We start from the raw sequence: 20986 nt of genomic DNA on the forward strand, positions 1-20986 counted from the left end.
TTCAATATCACTTCTAATAGCTTTTTAGGGACATGCTTATATTTTTTTTTTTAGAATAAACCACCTCAGCGTGTATTTTGTGTTCTAACCCCACCATGCTGTTGGCTCTTCAAGAGAAGAGGCTCGGCAATGTCCTGCTCAACAGCATCTCATGCTCTCTGCATCAACTCAATCAGCTGGCACACTCCAGCAGCCATGACTCTGCACACTCAGGGCATGGATGGCTTCAGCCTCGAGGCTGAGGCAGTGACAACTTTAATAAACAGCAACTGTAATTCATTAAAATGTTCACAGAAATAAACAATTCTAATAATATAAGTGAGGAATGATTTCTTTGGAGCAATAGACTAAAAACATAAGAAAAATATGAATAAAGAGACTAGCAGCATGAAGCACTCTGTTGACATTGCAAAAGGAAAAGTTATGAAGAGATTTTATTTCCCAGTACATAAGAGAACGTAATAATAACTAATTCTGCTGAGGCAACAAGAACTAAAGACAAAGAGCAGTACTTTAATCTAAAAATATGCAGCATTTTCCAAGGTAAATTTAACTGTAGAGCTCAGAAAAATAATGGACTATTGCCTAGATCAAAATTATTTTGTAATAACCATTAAATTTCAGTGCTCTTGACTTTATAAAATGGCAGTCTTCCGGAAGGAAGCAGATTTTGATCCATCCTTACTTCCCATTTGTATCAATAATGGGATGTGCTTTAAAGAGTGAATATCTATTTCATCATAAGCAACTGGCTTCAGTTTTCAAATGTCCTGAAGAGCACTTGGTTTTTCTATTCTTACAGTTTTACAAATGTAAATAAACTCATTTTAAATTTGATACAATTACACAGTATAAAATATTCAATAGTTCTACTATAAAATGCTATATGTATATATACACGGCATTCTATTCTATGTTGAATAAACATAATAAATTAATTATAATAAATTTATAATGTCATGAACAACAGAATCTTTATAATATTAATTTCTTGAAATGCGCAAAAATATCCTTCATTACCTGTCCTCCATAATAAAATTCCTCAGAATCATTATCACCTTCAGAGTCTTCTTCAACTGTGCTGTTGTGCTGTGACTCCTTAATGGAAAAGGAGAGTTAACAATGATACAAGCAATACATTTATTGTTCTAATTCTAACTACAGTAATTATGTTTTTACAAATAAGCTCTAAGCACCCTTTATTAAGAGATCCCAGACAAAACAATCACCCACTACCTAGGTACATAAAAACACCCTAAATGTAAGTTGGAGGAATAATACTTTGGGTACAGACACAGTGTGGTATTTTATGGAACTGGAGAATTCAGTAGACTATGCAGGGATACTTCACTCTATGCTTCTGCTAAACAAAACATCATTTACCCACCAAGAGAGTTTCTGGACTTAATTCATTTGGCATTTAAGTGACCTAGAAAAAAATACTTTATTCTAGTAAATCAGTTCTAATAGTTTAAGGAAATAATTCAAGCCTGAGCATGGGATCTCTTAAGTTCCTTTATTTAAAAAACTCTCTGACACACTGCTGCTTAATTACTATCTTTAACAGAAGTACCAGCCTGTTGCCAGAAAAGTTCAGACTTAGTTTTCTGACTAGCTCTGTTCTGTCTTTGAAAATTAAGGATTAGAAAGTAATATACTTACCCAAGTAAAACCTGCTCTAAATAGGCTTCTCTGTGAATAATTTCACTCAGGTAAATAGAACTGATCACGGTACAGACTGCAGCTGAGTGTTACATTCTGCTTCCTACCAATGGAACCTTTACTTATAATTATGTAATTACTTGAAGATATTAATTCATAAAAGTCAAATATACTCATCACTTATTTCTGTGGTCAGACATTTAAATCCCATTTCACAGTATCACAGTATGTTTGGGATTGGAAGAGACCTCAAAAGATCATCTAGTCCAATCCCCCTGCTGGAGCAGGAACGCCTAGGTGAGGTCGCACAGGAACATGTCCAGGCGAGTTTTGAATGTCTCCAGAGAAGGAGACTCCACAACCTCCCTGGGCAGCCTGTTCCAGTGCTCTGTCACCCTTACTGAGAAGAAGTTTTTTCTCAAATTTAAGTGGAACCTCTTGTGTTCCAGCTTGATCCCATTACCCCTTGTCCTATCATTGTTTGCCAACGAGAAGAGCCTGGCTCCATCCTCGTGGCACTCACCCTTTATATATTTATAAACATTAAAAAGATCACCCCTCAGTCTCCTCTTCTCCAAACTAAAGAGCCCCAGCTCCCTCAGCCTTTCTTCATAAGGGAGGTGCTCCACTCCCTTAATCATCCACGTTGCCCTACGCTGGACCCTCTCCAGCAGTTCCCTGTCCTTCTTGAACTGAGGGGCCCAGAACTGGACACAATATTCCAGATGTGGTCTCACCAGGGCGGAGCAGAGGGGAAGGAGGACCTCTCTCGATCTACTAACCACCCCCCTTCTAATACACCCCAGGATGCCATTGGCCTTCCTGGCCACAAGGGCACAGTGCTGGCTCATGGTCATCCTGTTGTCCACCAGGACCCCCAGGTCCCTTTCCCCTACACTGCTCTCTAATATGTAATTCCCCAACCTATACTGGAACCTGGGGTCGTTCCTGCCCAGATGCAGGACTCTACACTTTCCCTTGTTAAATTTCATTAGGTTATTCCCCACCCAACTCTCCAGCCTGTCCAGGTCTCGCTGGATGGCAGCACAGCCTTCTGGCGTGTCAGCCACTCCTCCCAGCTTTGTGTCATCAGCAAACTTGCTGATAGAACACTCTATTCCCTCGTCTAAATCGTTAATGAATATATTGAATAATATTGGCCCCAGTACTGACCCCTGAGGCACTCCACTAGATACTGGCCTCCAACTAGACTCTGCACCATTGACTACCACTCTCTGGCTTCTCTCCTTTAGCCAGTTTGCAACCTACCTCACTACTCTACTGTCTACACCACACCTCCTCAACTTAGCTGTGAGGGTGCTATGGGAGACTGTGTCAAAGGCTTTACTGAAGTCAAGGTAGACCACATCCACCTCTCTGCCATCATCCATCCACCTTGTTACATTCTCATAAAAGGCTATGAGGTTGGTCAAGCATGACTTACCCTTGGTAAAGCCATGCTGACTGCCCCTAATAACCCTCTTAGCCTTGATATGCCTTGAGATGTCACCAAGGATAAGCTGTTCCACTACTTTCCCAGGGACAGAGGTGAGGCTGACCGGTCTATAGTTACCCGGGTCCTCCTTCTTGCCCTTTTTGAAGACTAGAGTGACATTTGCTTTCCTCCAATCCTCGGGCACCTCTCCCGTTTCCCAAGACTTGGCAAAGATGATGGAGAGCGATCCAGCAATGACCTCAGCCAGCTCCCTCAGCACCCGTGGATGCATCCCATCTGGATCCATGGATTTATGGATGTCCAGACTATTTAATTGCTCCCTAACCCAGTCCTCATCGACTAAAGCAAACTCCTACGTTGACCTGGCTTCATCTGGGGTCTCAGGGTTACAGGGCTCCCCAGGACAGCCTCCGGCAGAGTAGACAGAGACAAAGAAGGCATTCAGTAATTCTGCCTTCTCTGTATCTTCTGCCACCAGGGCACCCACCCCATTCATCAGTGGGCCTACATTGCCTCTGCTATTAGTTTTATCTGCTATGTATTTGAAAAAGTTCTTTTTGCTGTCCTTGACCCCTCTCGCCAGCTGTAATTCTAAGGCGGCCTTGGCTATCCTAGCTGCCTTCCTACATCCTCTAACAGCAGCCTTATATTCTCCCCAAGTGGCCAGCCCCTGCTTCCATGACCTGTAAACTCTCCTCTTCTGCTTGAGCATACACAACAGATCCCTATTCAACCAGGCAGGCCTCCTGGCTCCCTTCCTTGACTTCCTACGTGTGAGGATGCTCTGATCCTGAGCGTGGAAGAAGCAATCTCTGAATGCAGTCCAACTATCTTGGGCCCCTTTACCTTCAAGCAGTCTTGCCCATGGGATTTCCCCCAGCAATTGCTTGAAAAGGCCAAAGTTAGCCCTGCTAAAGTCCAGGGTTGCAATTCTACTTGCTATTCTGTTCCTGCCACACAAGATGCTGAACTCCACCATCTCGTGGTCACTGCAACCCAGGCAGCCCTCAGCCTTTACTGCTTCGACTGGACCCTCCTTGTTAGTGAGGATGAGATCCAGCAGTGCACCTCTCCTAGTCGGCTCCTCCACCATCTGCATGAGGAAGTTATCATCAATGCACTGGAGGAACCTCCTGGACTGTGGCTGGCTGTCTGAATGGTCCTTCCAGCAAACATCAGGGAAGTTAAAATCACCCACAACAACCAGGGCCTGTGACTGTCAGGCCACTCTCAGCTGCCCATAGAAGGCCTCATCAACTTCCTCAGCCTGATCTGGTGGCCTGTAACAGACGCCCACAACAGTGTCACCCCTGCCAGCCTGCCCCTTGATCCTCCTGACCCATACACTCTCAACTCGCTCGTCATCCGCTCCTGGGCAGAATTTAGTACATTGTAGTTGCTCTCTCACATAGAGAGCAACTCCACCACCACGCCTGGCCGGCCTGTCTTTTCTGAAAAGGGCATAGCCATCCATGACCACATTCCAGTCATGTGAACTGTCCCACCATGTTTCTGTAATTGCCACCAGATCATAATCTCACGACCGAACATAGGATTCTAACTCCTCCTGCTTATTCCCCATGCTGCGTGCATTGGTGTACAGGCATTTCAGGGAGCGAGCAGAGCACACCCATTTCTCCCTAGGGGCATAGGAGGCCTCCTTACCTTTGTCTCTAAATTCCTGCTCTATTCACTGTATATATGCATAGAATACATTTCACAGCAATTCTGTAAGACAAGGCAAAAAATAATTTCTGCTTCTACTTTACTGAAAAGAAACAAATTTACTTAAGTTGTCTTTGTCTTAAAATAACCTTAGTTCAAGGGGAAGTCTCTTTTAAAAGAGTACTCAACTGAACTAAAGTTCAACACAAAGCAAAGAGAAATTAAACTCTCACACTACAATAGTGATGAACCCATCCTATCCTAACCAAAACCTCTAACTATATAGACAACAGAAATGGACAGTATTTTATTTAAAGGTTTTTTCCAGTACTTTCATACTTAAGTACTTAATTCAACTGGAACAATAAATAAAAACTCAGACTCTGTCTGATAGAAGCTAACTGTATCTCAGGCTTTTAATCAAAAGGATAAATTCTTATTGCACTTGAATTTCTAACATTTACACAGCATTGAATACAATTATGAAGCAGCTGAAGCAAAATATTTCCAGTGCAGCTTTTTACATCAAATCAGGTTTTATCTCAAAAAACCCAATCATACCCGTTATCGTATCTGAACATGCTTATCTGCCTTTTCCATGATCAAACACAGAACGGAAACTAAAAAGCAGTTGTCAAGAAACAAGTATTCCAAAGAAAGCAATCACCCTTACCAAAGGAAGTGTTTAAGTCAAACACTTGAATTCTTGATCCAGTGCTCAATTTCTTGCTTGGTCTGGAAGCCTATGTGGTACTTACTTTGAGCCCATAACACTTTCAGCCCCTGTACACCTTATGTTAGTGCCACTTCTTTCTTGAGTTAGTGTCTCAGTGAGACTGGTCAGAGACCCATGCCAGAGGTACAGCACAAATACAACCATGACTGGAAGGCCTTAATACTCCAGATGCTCCTTATGGTGAATAGTGTCATGCAGAGGTCCAGAGACTCCAGTGGGACTGCTGTAGGCCACATGAAGAAGCAATGAGCTAATAAATGGGATGTGGTCCTATGTGCAAGACTAGGTTAAAAGATAGTGGCATCACAATCTACTTCTCTGGGAGAGCTGTATTTTTAGGGTAGACAGGGTCTATGCCACCGCAGAACAAAAAATAAGCGTCAAAACCATACCTCCTAGGATAACATGCGTAAACCTATAATTTGGGTAAGCATAGATTTGACAGAAAATCTATGGTAAATATTCATATTTTATTCTCTTCTGTTGTTTCTTAAAATAACTTGTTAAAATATACATACCTCTCTCTGTAATTTTGATTTTATGGCTAAGCAATAGTTGACATCACTGGTTTTTCTTAATTCTTAAAAGAAACAGGAAATTAGGGAACATATGTGAAAAATGTGAAAAAATTTTGCGTATGCAGACTTGAAATACTTGGAGTAGTAGAGAAAATAAGGAACAAAAAGTTACAGATATGAAAAACACCAAAGAGTTTACAATACAACAGTTTAAAATTAAGAAGCCCCAACATCTCAGAAGACTCATATTTTTAACTGTGAAATGAAACTCAGCTGGTCCATCTAGGAGATTTGATTTTCCTAGTCTGTAATTTACACTTCAATGTCATTCATTAATTTTGTATACTTCACATAAGAACAAAAAATCAAAATCCCTCTGCAAAATTAAATCAGATCATCTTCTATATAAAATATAGGGTTTTATTCTTTACAGAAATATTTGCAAGTAAAATTTATCTTAAACTTTTGACTATAATGGCCAGGTTTTGTTTGGGTGCCACCCACTAACTTCAATAAAAATAGTTTTTATTTACATCAATATAAATGAGATCAGAGACTGAAGATCATATTGGTTTTCCAATGGAATTTAAAGTAATTACGCAAAGTAGTTATGCAAAAAAAGCCCTTAAGTATTGTAATAATAATAAAAAGTCTGCAAAGTCAAGCGTTCCTATCTGAAAAACTGCCAGAATTAAGACTGTTCTATGCAGTTTCTCCTGCAGCCTGAAATCATCAGGGAATTTGGCTGCTAAAATCTAAAAAATCTCCATAGAGTATGCACAAATCTTGATTATGTCTTGGATAAATGTGACTAGATGTCTGAAAAGCATGCCCTTTCATATATCAAATACTTTTTGAAAGTATTGAAATAATTTCAAATGAAGTTTTCCAAAATCACTGGGAAAAAATATTTTCTTTCTATAGTCTCATTTAGTGAAACAGGAACTATTTTGTTTGAAATTTCCTGAAATAGTTCACCAGAGGCAATGGTAGTTATATATTTCATCCCCAATGGTGAAGATTTAGCGAAGTTTTAAGCAAGTGAGCATGAAAACTTATAATTGGGAAGTATTAAGCATGTCTAACTGTATTCAGGGACAATTGCTTCAGCACAGATTGCAAGATATTAAAAGAATAAAACATAGGGAAAATTGCTAGAACAAGACTGTGAGAAAATAGCAAACTGTACACAGATTAACATATCTTCCTTTAAGTACAGGCAACGTCTTTTCTTTCCTCACAAAATATGAACTTGATAAAACTCTCAGGACATAAGTTTACCTGTAGCAATTTGGTGGAAAATTACTGGAATTGGATCTGTGGTAACTGACACATCTTCGTTGTTATCAGAACTGGAAACATAAGTGTTATCTAAGAAAGAAAAACACCTTGTGTGGTTAAGTCCAACTGTGCTCTGCCAGCCCCTTCCAGTGTTGCCCATCCCACGTTTGTAGCATAAGGAACCACTTCCCATGTGGTTAGGGAAGCCCAGCACTATGATTTTCCAGTGTATTTTTTTTCTGCTGAGATTGCTAATGAAAAGAAAAATACCAAAAGGATGGAAGATTTGGACCTGAATTTTATAAAAGCAAACCCCTGGAGTCCAATGTCATGGCTTTCAGGAACCACAGCAAGAGCTGCTCTGAACTGTCCCACAAGGCTTATGGGGGTTTGAGTCAAACTTTTCCAAATAAAAACTTGTTCTATGCTTTTTTGTCACACAAAAACTCAAGCTAGGTCTGGTGTGCAGAGTGAAGGCTGCATTCAGAGCTGGGTGTCAACAGTTCACTATGCAAACTATCTGTGCCTCATTTTGCCTAGTCACATAAAAGATGTTTGAAGTATCTTCTTATCAGTGGATAACCTTTCTTGTGCCTAATTCAGGAAAAATGAATTAGGGGTCTGGAGCATCTTTCTTATGAGGAAAGACTGAGAGAGATGGATCTGTTCAGCCTGGAGAGGGCTAAGAGGGGACCTTATTTATGCTTATAAATATCTCAAGGGTGAATGTCAAGAGGAGGAGACCAGACTCTTTTCAGTGGTGCCCAACGACAGGATGAGGGGCAACAGGCACAGAATTAAGCATAGGAGATACCATCTGAATATGAGGTAAACTTTACTTTGAGGGTGCCAGATCCCTGGAACAGGCTGCCCAGAGAGGTTGTGGAGTCTCCTTCTCTGGAGACATTCAAGACCCGCCTGGACGTGTTCCTGTGCGATCTGTTCTAGGTGAACCTGCTTTAGCAGGTGGGTTGGACTACATGATCTCCAGAAGTCACTTCCAACCCCAATAATTTTGTGTAAAAAAAAAAAAATCTTTCCTCCCACTTAACAAAAATGTTAGATATGGATATGAATATGGAAAATCTATTCCAAACTTTCTTACAAAATGTGGAGATTGGGCTGTGATTTTTTGTTTTCCAGCCAAATGTTTAGTAATAACAAACAAGAAACAGCAAGTTTTTATGTAGTATATGCAGACGCCTATTTTGCATTAATTTCTGATTTTGTCTTCCGCTAATCTGGGCTGAATTGAAACGTACACTCTAGAGCAGAAAGGCTGACAATTAAGGTAATCGTAGTTAAAGAGACAAATAAAAGAACTGAAGAAAGGACTTGATCTATCATAATTTTGAACACTCCAGTCCCACATCAGCAAAGTGTGTGAACTCACACATAATTTTAAGTGTACTGCTGCAATCTCAAAGCCTTTGACTACAGCACTTCAAGTGATACGTTAAAAATGTTAACATCAATTGATCAGTAAATACACCAGTATTATTATCAGTAAATACACCAGTGTTTCTTAGAAACTGGTATCAAGACAAAACCCTGGCACTGCCACCCCTTTCTCGCACAGGTGTGCCAAGCTGCCTTTGCAGATTAGCAGCTGCACTGCTACACACAGACAGGTGCATGGGGCTTTCCCAACCCACCACTTGTGAAACAGTCTTTCTGCCACACAGAATCACACGGATCTACTGAGTCTGACACTATCATAAAATCATAGAATACCAGGTTGGAAGGGACCTCAAGGATCATCTGGTCCAACCTTTCTTGGCAAAAGCACAGTCTAGACAAGATGGCCCAGTATCCTGTCCAGCTGAATCTTAGGTGTCCAATGTTGGGGAATCCACCACTTCCCTGGGCAGATTATTTCAATGGCTGATTGTTCTCATTGTGAAAAATTTCCCTCTTGTGTCCAATCGGAATATCCCCAGGAGTAACTTGTACCCATTACCACTTGTCTTTTCCATGTGACACTTGGTAAAAAGGGAGTCTCCATCTTCTTTGTAGCCACCCTTTAAATACTGGAACATGGTAACATGGTCTCCCCATGGCTTTATTTTCTCAAGGCTGAACAAGCCCACTTCTCTCAGCCTTTCTTCATATGGCAGGCTTCCCAGTCCTTTGATCATCTTTGTGGCCCTTCTCTGGACCCTTTCCAGCCTGTCCACATCATTTTTGTATAGAGGGAACCAAAACTGACCACAGTATTCCAGATGTGGCCTGATAAAGACTGAGTAGAGTGGAATAATCCCATACCTTCGCCTACTTCCGCTCCTGTGCTATCCCATGAGGTAACCTGAGTAATGTGCACTCAGCTCAACAAAAATACATTGCGAACAGGCAATTGCTGCAGGAGGCTGACACTTTTCCCTGAGCACTGCACTCCAGTGGGCACAGCAACCTGCTCCATCTGCTCAATTATTGTTAGCTCGGCCACATGCTTGGCACAGCACTGTGTGAATAAAACGGGGTCTCTCCAGCCATCTGACAGCATTCACTCCTCCTCCCACTTTTGTCTATTGGCAGGACAGGCTATAAACTATGTCTCCAGGACAGCTGCATCTCACCCTCTTCACATACCCCTGCCTTGCCTCTGTTTGCATGCTCTACCTCGCTGCCATCATTTCAGTGTCAGGCTCATTATACTGGATGGCTCTGGGTATACAACACATGCCCATTCCTTTCCCAGGTTTGGGAATGTAACTCACTGGTATAGAGTCTAATGAGCTGGAACAACTGAGGTCAACATTTCAGTCTAAATATGCCTAACACCATATATATGGATGGGAGAAAGGAAATCCATGTGCTAGAACTTATTGCTGTAGAAAAAGTAGGTAAAAAACAATATGTGCTGTACAGAATATAAAATTATCAAGATACACATATATGGATTTTAATTATATTTTTATGTCCATCGTTTGTCATTCTTTCTTGGCAGCTGGATAATATACTTTTCACTGCCAAGTTTTTGTTTTCCTTTTCTATTTGGCAACCATTGGGTTTTTTTTCTTTCCTTCCATCAGTCTAATGAAACTTCAAATTAAGATACTGTGTTTGGTTTGCTTTCTTCAACATCCAGTTTCTAACACAATACACCCAGAAACACCTCTCTTCTTAAGCAGAGTCTGCCATTACTGAAAATTGTCATGTCATATTACAGTTCCCCATAGGTGTGATTTAACACTCAGCTGTTTGTAATCTTTTGATGCTTTATGAAGCGATTCAGCAATAGCTGCACACTGTTATCAGTGCCAAAGCAGTGATACAGCATATGTAACAACAATGCATGGAGCTAGAGTATACAAAGTACCCAAAGCTCTCCTTATAATATCTAAATTTACTTGTGGTGGTACCACTTTCAGCTGAATGAATATAATTTGTATGGTAACTTAATCTCTTCTGTTTTCTATTATTGCATACATTAGCAATTTATCCAATGATCAACTCTGACAGCCTTCTCACGGATTGCGAAATTTGATCCAATGTGTATTATACACTCTTAATCTCCAAAGGATATGACTTTGATATAGCTACACACTAATGGACTTAAATCTTGATCTGTAAAGACTTATCCCGTGAGAAATTTAATTTGATGAGCATATGCTCCTCTGAACTCCAGCAACTAGCAGCAGTACTTGAAGATCGTCTTCCAGTTGAGGAGGATACCAGTACAGAGCTTCCCAGGCTTTATACCATCACACTCTGACATGTCCCTGAAACATCCCTTAAAATACATGCTGGAGAAGACATAGCCACAGACAGCAGTTATGTTAAGTTAGAGATTTAGCACAAAGAGAGGAGATAAAGAATCTGGCTCACTAAGTCAAAGTGAGTATTTTTAGGATCAAAGCTGTAAAATGGCAATGGGTCATTATCCTTCCTAACACACTAAACACCTCTTCATCACAAAGCAAACATACATACTGCAAATGCTTGACATATGAATGAAATCAGATCTTCCAAAGGCTTGAAGGGTTAGATTTTTATTCAGTAAACATGCACAGCTGGTTTACCCCCCCTCATCAAGTTAGCTACAGTTCTATCTAGCTTTAAATTATAGGGGATGATGGCAGAAAATATTTATTAGGTTTTAGAGCCACCAAAGTCACTCAGTCTGTAGGCTATCAGGGCATGCTGCAAACAGTATCTGTAAGGGAAGTTTGAGGTCTATCAGTCAGAAGAGTTTGTCAGGAAATAAGATCTTATGTGCTGTGGGAGTAACTGCTGGTTCAGTGCTCCAGGTTAGTTCACAGGTTCATAAATATCAACTTCAGTGCCTTCATAATATCTTAATCCCTGAAATTAATAAATCCATTACTGACATTTAATAAAACAAACCGTTAACAAAATATGATGCAGATTTTTTTCAACTCTTTGTCCTTCCTTTCATTATCAGGTCAATGGAGTAATCAGTGAATAAATTTATCACTGGTATGACTGTCTATGTTATAAATCTCAGTTTCTTTGCTTACTATATGTTGAATAGATTATTATTAATAGCAGTTTTTCCTCCAGTTTTTACTGGTGAAAAAAATATCTCTCACAAAGGTTGTGAGCATTCTTTCACATAATCCATTACATTTATTAATAGTTTTCAGCTAGCTTGTTTCCCTGATTTCCTTCACAAAGAGACTGCACAGATATTTCAGGTGGCACAGAGGTTAGCAGAAGCAGGAGAGGGAAGCAAGGGTGAGGGCAGACAGGCACTGTGCAAGTAAAGGTACATGGTAGTACCATTGGATTGCACCACATTGTGTATTTTTCAGCTGGGAGTATTTAATAGTGTAAGTATCATGAATTATATTAAACCCTCTGGCCTTTTTTTATCATTATCTGTAACATCTCTGTAATATTTCTAAAATAAATATTTTTTGTTTCTTTTAGAATCTCTAAAGAAGTCTTTGATCTCTTCACTGATAAGCAGGAGTAGACTATGTCTGTTCAAAACAACAGAGTGTTTGAAGCAGATGCAGAGAGAAATCAGCATCAGCAGTGATGCTATTATAGCTTTTGCTCTTTTCTGATTGTCTTTCATATGGATAATTCCCTTTGTCTGGGTCGCCCACATGGTAACACAAATGCTTTTCCCAACTCAGCTCAGGGTATGACAGGAAGGCAGGACTGAGCAGCTGGGAACAGCTTTGCAAGCTTATGTTACCAAAGACATATTCATATACAAACCCTTGGCTGCTACAGACCCTGAGAAGCATCAACACGCAGTCCACAGGCTTAACTTTAAGAATGTGAGTAGTTGCATTAAGGTCTAATACAGAAGTGCTTTGCTGGCCCCACATCAAACTGTGCAGTCTCTTGAAAGATCAAGCTTTATCTACCATGGCAAAGAGGACTTGAATGCTTTCTCACTCCTATCACTATTGGCTTCAGACATGGAAAGCATCACAAGCTCTGTCCTCTGTAAACTTGTGAACCAGGTTTTCTCACCCTGACCCAGTTGATAAATGATGCCTGAAAAGGAGAAATTACTGTGAAAATAGTCTAACGAATGGAAAATGATTAGCACAAGGATGCACCTGGAAGACAGCAACACCCTTTCAAATATTCCTATCTGAATATTGCAAATTGTGGTAACATGCATACAAGTGTCATGGGCAAGGACATTGCACTGTACCTGGGTAATCCTCAGAGACATGCACTGAATAGGATACACTGTAAAAAGAAAAAAAAAAAAAGAAACAACAGTATTAAGAACAACAACATTAACTGCTGGCATAAGATTATTTTCTTGCTCCTGTATTATTTTATGTTTATTTACAGATTCCTGACAGTTTCCAGGAGAGAAGGTAACAGCTATTTTGATGGTTTTTGGAGTGTGTAGCTAAAAAAAGAAACTGTCATGCCCATTTTGAAAGCTTAGTTTGCTAAATTGGCACATCCCTATTTCAACCTTCACAAAAAGAACATCAAGACTGCATTATATTCACTTTACAGCAATATTTCACAATGTCTGTACTTATGCTTTAAAAAAAAAAAAAAGTTGCTCTTTGAACACCAGAACTAGAAAAGCCCAGTTTTCTCTGCATCTGTTTCTGGGGTTTACTTAAGACTTAGTAGTACTTCTGTATGTTCCTGTTAGTCTCAGCAAAGGCTCTGTGTGATTTGGACATCTTCCTCTCATCAAACCCCCATATTTATAACAGTTGTGGCAATCTTATTTGACACCGCTATCTCTCTGTCAAGCTGAGTTCAAAACAAATTTGAAAGAGCCATGGTCACACTAAAGGGTAGCTTCACTACATGGATTACTTGAATCTGTTTCATCAGAAAACAGACATACAAACATACTGTCCCAGTCCTCCAGCTCAGCCCGCATATGCTTTCCCTGCCACCCAGTGAGATGTTCACTAAACTCACTGCTGAAAGCAGGACACATGGGCATGTTGGTCTGCTCAGTTATCTAAGTACCCAACAAGTCCCTTTGATTTTTTTAAGGTTAATGGGGGTCTTCATTTTCCATTAAAAACATTCAACTGTGCAGCACACTGAAACCTTTCTGTTGTATAATTCATATTCTTTCCACTTCTAAATCCTATAAATTCTATGTGTCAACCTACACATTTAAATAATACATGATGTGTGTTCATGCCCATAGTGAGTTAAGCAGACAGACAAAGGCAGGGTGGCACAGTCCTCTTAATAAATTTTGGTATGTATTGTACATTGCCAAAAATTGATTCAGTGGATCTTTCTAAATTACATTAATACAACTTCCATGTAGACTATAAAATAAAACCATGGATGATTTTTTTCTTTTTCTCTCTCAAGGACTTCTGTTAAATGAGATCTACTTTCACAATCCAATGACTGGAAGAGGCAATCAATACAAAAAAGTAGGTCTCATACTTTCTTCAGGAAGTCAATCTATTACCACACAGCTCTCTCACTTGTTTTTGCACATAACGTATTCTAGTATAATTTGGTTTATGTATTGTTTGACTAAGAAGCAAAGATACCTGTTTCTTCAACAGCTGCAAACATTCACATAAATTGAAGCAGAAAGTGTTTATTACATCTGACAACAGGTTTGGCAACACAACTCTTCAAGCTGGAATAGGCAGCATCTGTATCCCCTCATCTTGGATTATTTTCCCTAAAGACTGGGGTATTTAAATTGAATTAATCTGTAATGGCATAAAATATCACTATTTTAAACAGGAAATATCCCAAAATAAGGAAATGTTATGTCTCAGTGCAGTCGTGTGGAGAATATTGACATGTGGTGCAAAAAAAAACCCATCAAAAAAGCTCCCAAGAAGTCAAGTAAGGGCCTGTTCTTACCAACAACTATTCTCTAGACATTGCATTTGTAACAATGACATCTCCCTTCTACTACTAAAAGAAGTATTTCAGTCTTATTCTTTTAGACTGACTCCTTGACAAGCCTCCAGAATTGCTGTGTATAGGTTTGTTTGACTCCTGTAATATAGGATTATCAAGTGTGGACGTTTATTCTAAGAAAAGAAAAAAATCTTTCTAGAACTCAGGAATTACTCCATGTTCCAATTTAAAAACTATCTCAATCCAATTTAAAAACTGCAGTAAAGCACAGAAACTCCACATACATATTAAAAAAAAAAAAAAAAAACCAGAAAAGAAACCTTCATATCCAGGACAGGAAGAGGGGCTAGATGAGTTACAGAAAGTCTATCAGTGAAGATATTCAAAACTCAACTGGATAAGGCCCTCAGCAACCTAACCTAACTTTGCAGCTGGACTTAACTTCAAAGGTGGTTCTGCTATGAATGAGGGTTGGACCAGGTAGTCTTCACAGGTCATCCCCCCCATATAATGATTCTATACTCCTATGTGCAGACACCCTATGAAAGTGTGTTTCTCCACATTCTTCTTCTTCATCATGTGGTATCTGTGCCAGTAGAAGCTGTGGCAACATTAAATGGAAATTAATGAGAAAAAAATATACCGTAGGTCTTGAGAGATGGAATTAAAATGAAAAGGTTCATGAAGATGCAGGTTAGAAATAGTCTCACATCAGATCCTGTAATGACTGCAAGCAAATTCAGGATCTGACCCAGGGTCCACTGAATCTTCAAGTGATCTCACTACTAAGATTAATATTACAGACAGGGGAAAGAGAAAAATCATATAGAATAAAATTATTCTGTGATCCCAGTAATGAACATCATAGAATCATAGCATCATCGAATCATTTCAGTTGGAAGAGACCCTCAGGAACATCGAATACAACCATAACCTAACCTAACCTACCTCTAGCACTAAACCATATCCCTAAGAACCTCATCTAAATGCCTTTTAAACACCTCCAGGGATGGTGACTCCGCCACTTCACTAGGCAGCCTGTTCCAATGCCTGACAACCCTTTCCGTGAAGATTTTTTTTCGTAATATCCAATCTAAAACTCCCCTGGAACAATTTGAAGCCATTTCCTCTCGTCCTATCACTTGCTACTTGGGAGAAGAGACCAGCACCCTCCATGCTACAATCTCCTTTCAGGTAGATGTAGAGAGTGATAAGGTTTCCTCTTAGCCTCCTTTTCTCCAGGCTAAACAGCCCTAGCTCCCTCAACTGCTCCTCATAAGACTTGTGCTCCAGGCCCCTCACCAGCTTCATCGCACTCCTCTACACTCTCTCTAGTATTTCAATGTCCTTCTTATGATGAGGGGCCCAAAAGTGAACACAGTATTCAAGGTGGGGTCTCACCAGGGCCTGAGTACAGTGGCACAATCACTTCTCTAGTCCTGCTGGCCACTCTATTCCTGATACAAGCCAGGATGCTGTTGGCCTTTTTGGCCACCTGGGCACACTGCTGGCTCATATTCAGCTGGCTGTCAATCAACACCCCCAGATCCTTTTCCGCCAGGCAGCTTTCCAACCAAACTTCCCTGAGCATGTAGCGCTACCTGGGGTTGTTATGACCCAAGTGCAGGACCCAGCACTTGGCCTTGTTAAACCTCATACAATTGGCCTCAGCCCAACGATCCAGCCAGTCCAGATCCCTCTGTATGGCCATGTTACCCTCCAGCAGATCAACACTCCCACCCAATTTGGTGTCATCTGCACACCTACTAAGGGTGCACTCAATCCCTTCATCCAGATCATTGATAAAGAGATTAAACAAAACTGGCCTCAATACTGAAACCTGGGGAACACCACTTGTCACCAGCCGCCAACTGGATTTGGCTCCGTTCACCACAACTCTTTGGGCCAGGCCCTCCAGCCAGTTCTTTATCCACCAAAGAGTACACCCATCCAGGCCATGAACTGCCAGCTTCTCCAGGACAATGCTGTGGGATACATTGTCAAAGGCCTTACTGAAGTCTAAGTACACAACATCCACAGCCTTTCCCTCATCTATTAGGTGAGTCACCTTGTCATAGAAGGAGATCAGGTTGGTCAAACAGGATCTGCCTTTCATAAACCCATGTTGACTGGGCCTGATCGTATGGTTCTCTTGTAAGTGCTGCGTGATGTTACTCAAGATCATCTGCTCCGTGACCTTCCCCAGCACCGAGGTTAGACTGACAGGTCTATAGTTCGCCGGATCCTCCTCCTGGCCCTTCTTGTAGATGGGTGTCACGTTAGCCAACTTCCAGTAAACTGAGATCTCCCCAATTAGCCAAGATTGTTGATAGATAATGGAAAGTGGCTTAGTGATCACCTCTGCCAGCTCCCTCAGCACCCTTGGGTGTATCCCATCTGGGCCCATAGACTTGTGGGTGTCCAAGTGGTGTATCAAGTCACTAACCATTTCCCCTTGGATTATTGGGGCTTCATTCTGCTCCCCATCCCTGTCTTCTGGCTCAGGAGGCTGGGTACCTGAAGCACAACTGTTCTGACTATTAAATACTGAGGCAAAGGCGGCATTTAGTACCTCAGCCTTTCCCTCATCTTCTGTCACTATGTTTCCCGCTGCATCCATCAGGGGATGGAGATTCTCCTTAGCCCTCCTCTTGTTGCTAATATATTTATAGAAACATTTTTTGCTGCCTTTCACAGAGGTGGTCAGGCACAGCTCCAGTTGGGTTTTGGCCCTTCTAAGTTTCTCCCTCCATAACATCACAGAATTCTTGTATTCCTCTTTAGTGGCCTGCCTCTCCTTCCAAAGGTTATAAGTTCTCTTTTTATTCCTAAGTTCCAGCCACAGCTATCTATTCAGCCAAGCCGGCCTTCTTCCCTGCCAGCTCGCCTTCCGGCACACGGGGACAGCCTGCACCTGCACCTCTAAGATTACCTTCTTGAAGAGAGACCAGCCTTCCTGGACTCCTTTGACCTTCAGGACTGTCTCCCAAAGGACTCTGCCAACCAGCCTTCTAAACAGGTCAAAGTCTGTTCTTTCGAAGCCTAAAGAATCAGTTCTGCTGACCACCCTTCTAACTTCTTCAAGGATAGTAAACTCCATCATTTCATGAACGCTAAACCCAAGGCGACCTCTAACCAACATGTTGCCCACAAGCCCTTCTCTATTTACAAACAACAGATCTAGTGGGGCTCCTTCCCTGGTAGGCTCGCTAACCATCTGTGTCAGGAAGTTGTCTTCCATGCACTGAAGGAGCCTCCTAGACTGCTTCCTCCCTGCTATGTTGTACTTCCAGCAGACATCTGGTAAGCTGATGTCCCTCATAAGAACAAGGGCTAGTGATCGCGAGACTTCTCCCAGCTGCCTGCAAATTATTTCTTCTGCCTCTTCATCCTGGTTGGGTGGTCTGTAACCAACTCCCAGCAGGATGCCCGCCTTGTTGGCCTTCCCCTTGATTCTCACCCATAGACACTGAACCCTATCATCACCCTCACCAAATTCCAGACAATCAAAACACTCCCTAACATACGTGGCTGTCATGACTGGGACGGACAAACAACATAGACAAAGTTCTTCTTATGTACAAACAGCAGTCTCCATTTATTGCCACAAATGCTTTTTTATATAGTCATTACCAGCTCATGTGTCTTTCTGCTATTGGTTACAGGCTGCAATAGTAACATATCATTGGCTAATTTTGCTGTCGTTAATGTTACTCTTTTACTCCCTTCTTTCTCACAGGTACACCTTAATATCACAGTATCACACAGTATCACAGTATGATTGGGATTGGAAGGGACCTCAAAAGATCATCTAGTCCAATCCCCCTGCTGGAGCAGGAACGCCTAAGTGAGGTCGCACAGGAACATGTCCAGGCGGGTTTTGAATGTCTCCAGAGAAGGAGACTCCACAACCTCCCGGGGCAGCCTGTTCCAGTGCTCTGTCACCCTTACTGAGAAGAAGTTTTTTCTCAAATTTAAGTGGAACCTCTTGTGTTCCAGCTTGATCCCATTACCCCTTGTCCTATCATTGTTTGCCACCGAGAAGAGCCTGGCTCCATCCTCATGGCACTCATCCTTTATATATTTATAAACATTAATAAGGTGCCCCCTGTGGCAGAATGCAACCCCCCCTGTCTCCCCCTCTCTGCCCCCTCTCTCCCCCTCCCTCCTTCAGTATGGAGGAGTGGGCACATCTCCCTCTCTCCCGGCTACTTGAGGCTAACAGCTTCTTTTCTTTGGCCCCAGAGCACCCTGGCCAGGGCCATTAGAGCCGCTGGGCGCCCACGCCCAGGGTGGGGGATGTTTTTAGGAGGCTTCGGCGTCACCCACAGCCAGTGTGGGGGGTGCAGAGGAGCTTCAACAATGCCTACAGTCAGGTCTGATCAGATAACAAAAACGGGATTCTCGTCGAGACTCCGCCCATTGTCGCGGGTCTCTCGGAGCACGAGCAAGATGCTGCCGCCGAGAGCCCCCCTCCCTGGGATGGAGACCGCGCTTGCCTCGCCGCCACGGCTGTGAGTAAAACTTCTCGCAGAATTGCGAGTATATTTATACTTTCCGTGCACATATGCACGTATAACTCTCCACGCTCCATATGAGCACGTGTAAAATTAATACTCGCAGAATCGCGGGTGTATTTTCCTTCCGTGCACATATGCACGTGTAACTTTCTGTGCACATATGCACGCGTACTTTAAATTATTTCCTCGCACAATCACGAGTGTACTTTCCTCCCGTGCTTTCACGTAAGCACGTGTAATATTCCGTGCACATTTGCACGTGTAAGTAAATTAACTCTCGCAGGATTGCGAGTGTGTTATAAATTTACCCTCGCAGAATCGCGAATGTGCACTTTCCGTACTCACTACGAGTACGTGTATCTCTTTAAAATAATCCCGCACCGTGTTTAGGCAAGTGTGTACTTCTCCGGGACTCAGGGGCGACTCCGGCATTGTTTTGAGTGAAGCCACGTGCATGCACTCTGTGGACCGCCTGTTGTATTGGTTGCTGCCCCTAAATAATTTTCCTCAACTGATATTCGAACCTTTATTTAAGTCACTTTTGGAGTGCTAAAACCCTGTTTCTCACCGGTTTAATAAAAGTTGGTTTGGACCCTGTTGTCCCTTAAATTAACCTCGGGGTGCTTCCGTGACACCCCCTTAGTCTCCTCTTCTCCAAACTAAAGAGACCCAGCTCCCTCAGCCTTTCTTCATAAGGGAGGTGCTCCACTCCCTTAATCATCCACGTTGCCCTACGCTGGACCCTCTCCAGCAGTTCCCTGTCCTTCTTGAACTGAGGGGCCCAGAACTGGACACAATATTCCAGATGTGGTCTCACCAGGGCGGAACAGAGGGGAAGGAGGACCTCTCTCGATCTACTAACCACCTCCCTTCTAATACACCCCAGGATGCCATTGGCTTTCCTGGCCACAAGGGCCCAGTGCTGGCTCATGGTCATCCTGTTGTCCACCAGGACCCTCAGGTCCCTTTCCCCTACACTGCTCTCTAATATGTAATTTCCCAACCTATACTGGAACCTGGGGTCGTTCCTGCCCAGATGCAGGACTCTACACTTTCCCTTGTTAAATTTCATTAGGTTATTCCCCGCCCAACTCTCCAGCCTGTCCAGGTCTCGCTGGATGGCAGCACAGCCTTCTGGCGTGTCAGCCACTCCTCCCAGCTTAGTGTCATCAGCAAACTTGCTGATAGTACACTCTATTCCCTCGTCTAAATCGTTAATGAATATATTGAATAATATTGGCCCCAGTACTGACCCCTGAGGCACCCCACTAAATACTGGCCTCCAACTAGACTCCGCACCATTGACTACCACTCTCTGGCTTCTCTCCTTTAGCCAGTTTGCAACCCACCTCACTACTCTACTGTCTACACCACACCTCCTCAACTCAGCTGTGAGGATGCTATGGGAGACTGTGTCAAAGGCTTTACTGAAGTCAAGGTAGACCACATCCACCGCTCTGCCATCATCCATCCACCTTGTTACATTCTCATAAAAGGCTATGAGGTTGGTCAAGCATGACTTACCCTTGGTAAAGCCATGCTGACTGCCCCTAATAACCCTCTTATCCTCGATATGCCTTGAGATGGCACCAAGGATAAGCTGTTCCATTACTTTCCCAGGGACAGAGGTGAGGCTGACCGATCTATAATTACCCGGGTCCTCCTTCTTGCCCTTTTTGAAGACTGGAGTGACATTTGCTTTCCTCCAATCCTCGGGCACCTCTCCCGTTTCCCAAGACTTGGCAAAGATGTTGAAGTGCGGTCCAGCAATGACTTCAGCCAGCTCCCTCAGCACCCGCGGATGCATCCCATCTGGACCCATGGATTTATGGATGTCCAGACT

The 20986-nt window shown here is 42.3% G+C and overlaps 2 protein-coding genes across 2 annotated transcripts in view; both read right to left on the minus strand.

The window, feature by feature from the left end:
* LOC308051454 (protein mono-ADP-ribosyltransferase PARP8-like) overlaps nt 1-1092 on the minus strand; it is a gene marked incomplete at its 3' end in the record, with an annotated part of 111648 nt that extends 110556 nt beyond the window's left edge. Inside the window, exon 1 of the mRNA XM_080361891.1 lies at nt 1021-1092. The remainder of the gene's footprint in view (nt 1-1020) is intronic.
* LOC308051413 (protein mono-ADP-ribosyltransferase PARP8-like) overlaps nt 1-20986 on the minus strand; it is a gene marked incomplete at its 3' end in the record, with an annotated part of 187084 nt that overhangs the window by 35354 nt on the left and 130744 nt on the right. The window contains exons 3-6 of the mRNA XM_080361840.1: nt 12957-12994; nt 7319-7408; nt 6038-6099; nt 1021-1098 (exon numbers count right to left, since the gene is read on the minus strand). Of these exons, the coding sequence (XP_080217966.1) occupies nt 1021-1098; nt 6038-6099; nt 7319-7408; nt 12957-12994 (268 nt within the window). The remainder of the gene's footprint in view (nt 1-1020; nt 1099-6037; nt 6100-7318; nt 7409-12956; nt 12995-20986) is intronic.

This window comes from Nesoenas mayeri, assembly GCF_963082525.1.
Source record: "Nesoenas mayeri genome assembly, chromosome: W".
Lineage (NCBI taxonomy): Eukaryota > Metazoa > Chordata > Aves > Columbiformes > Columbidae > Nesoenas > Nesoenas mayeri.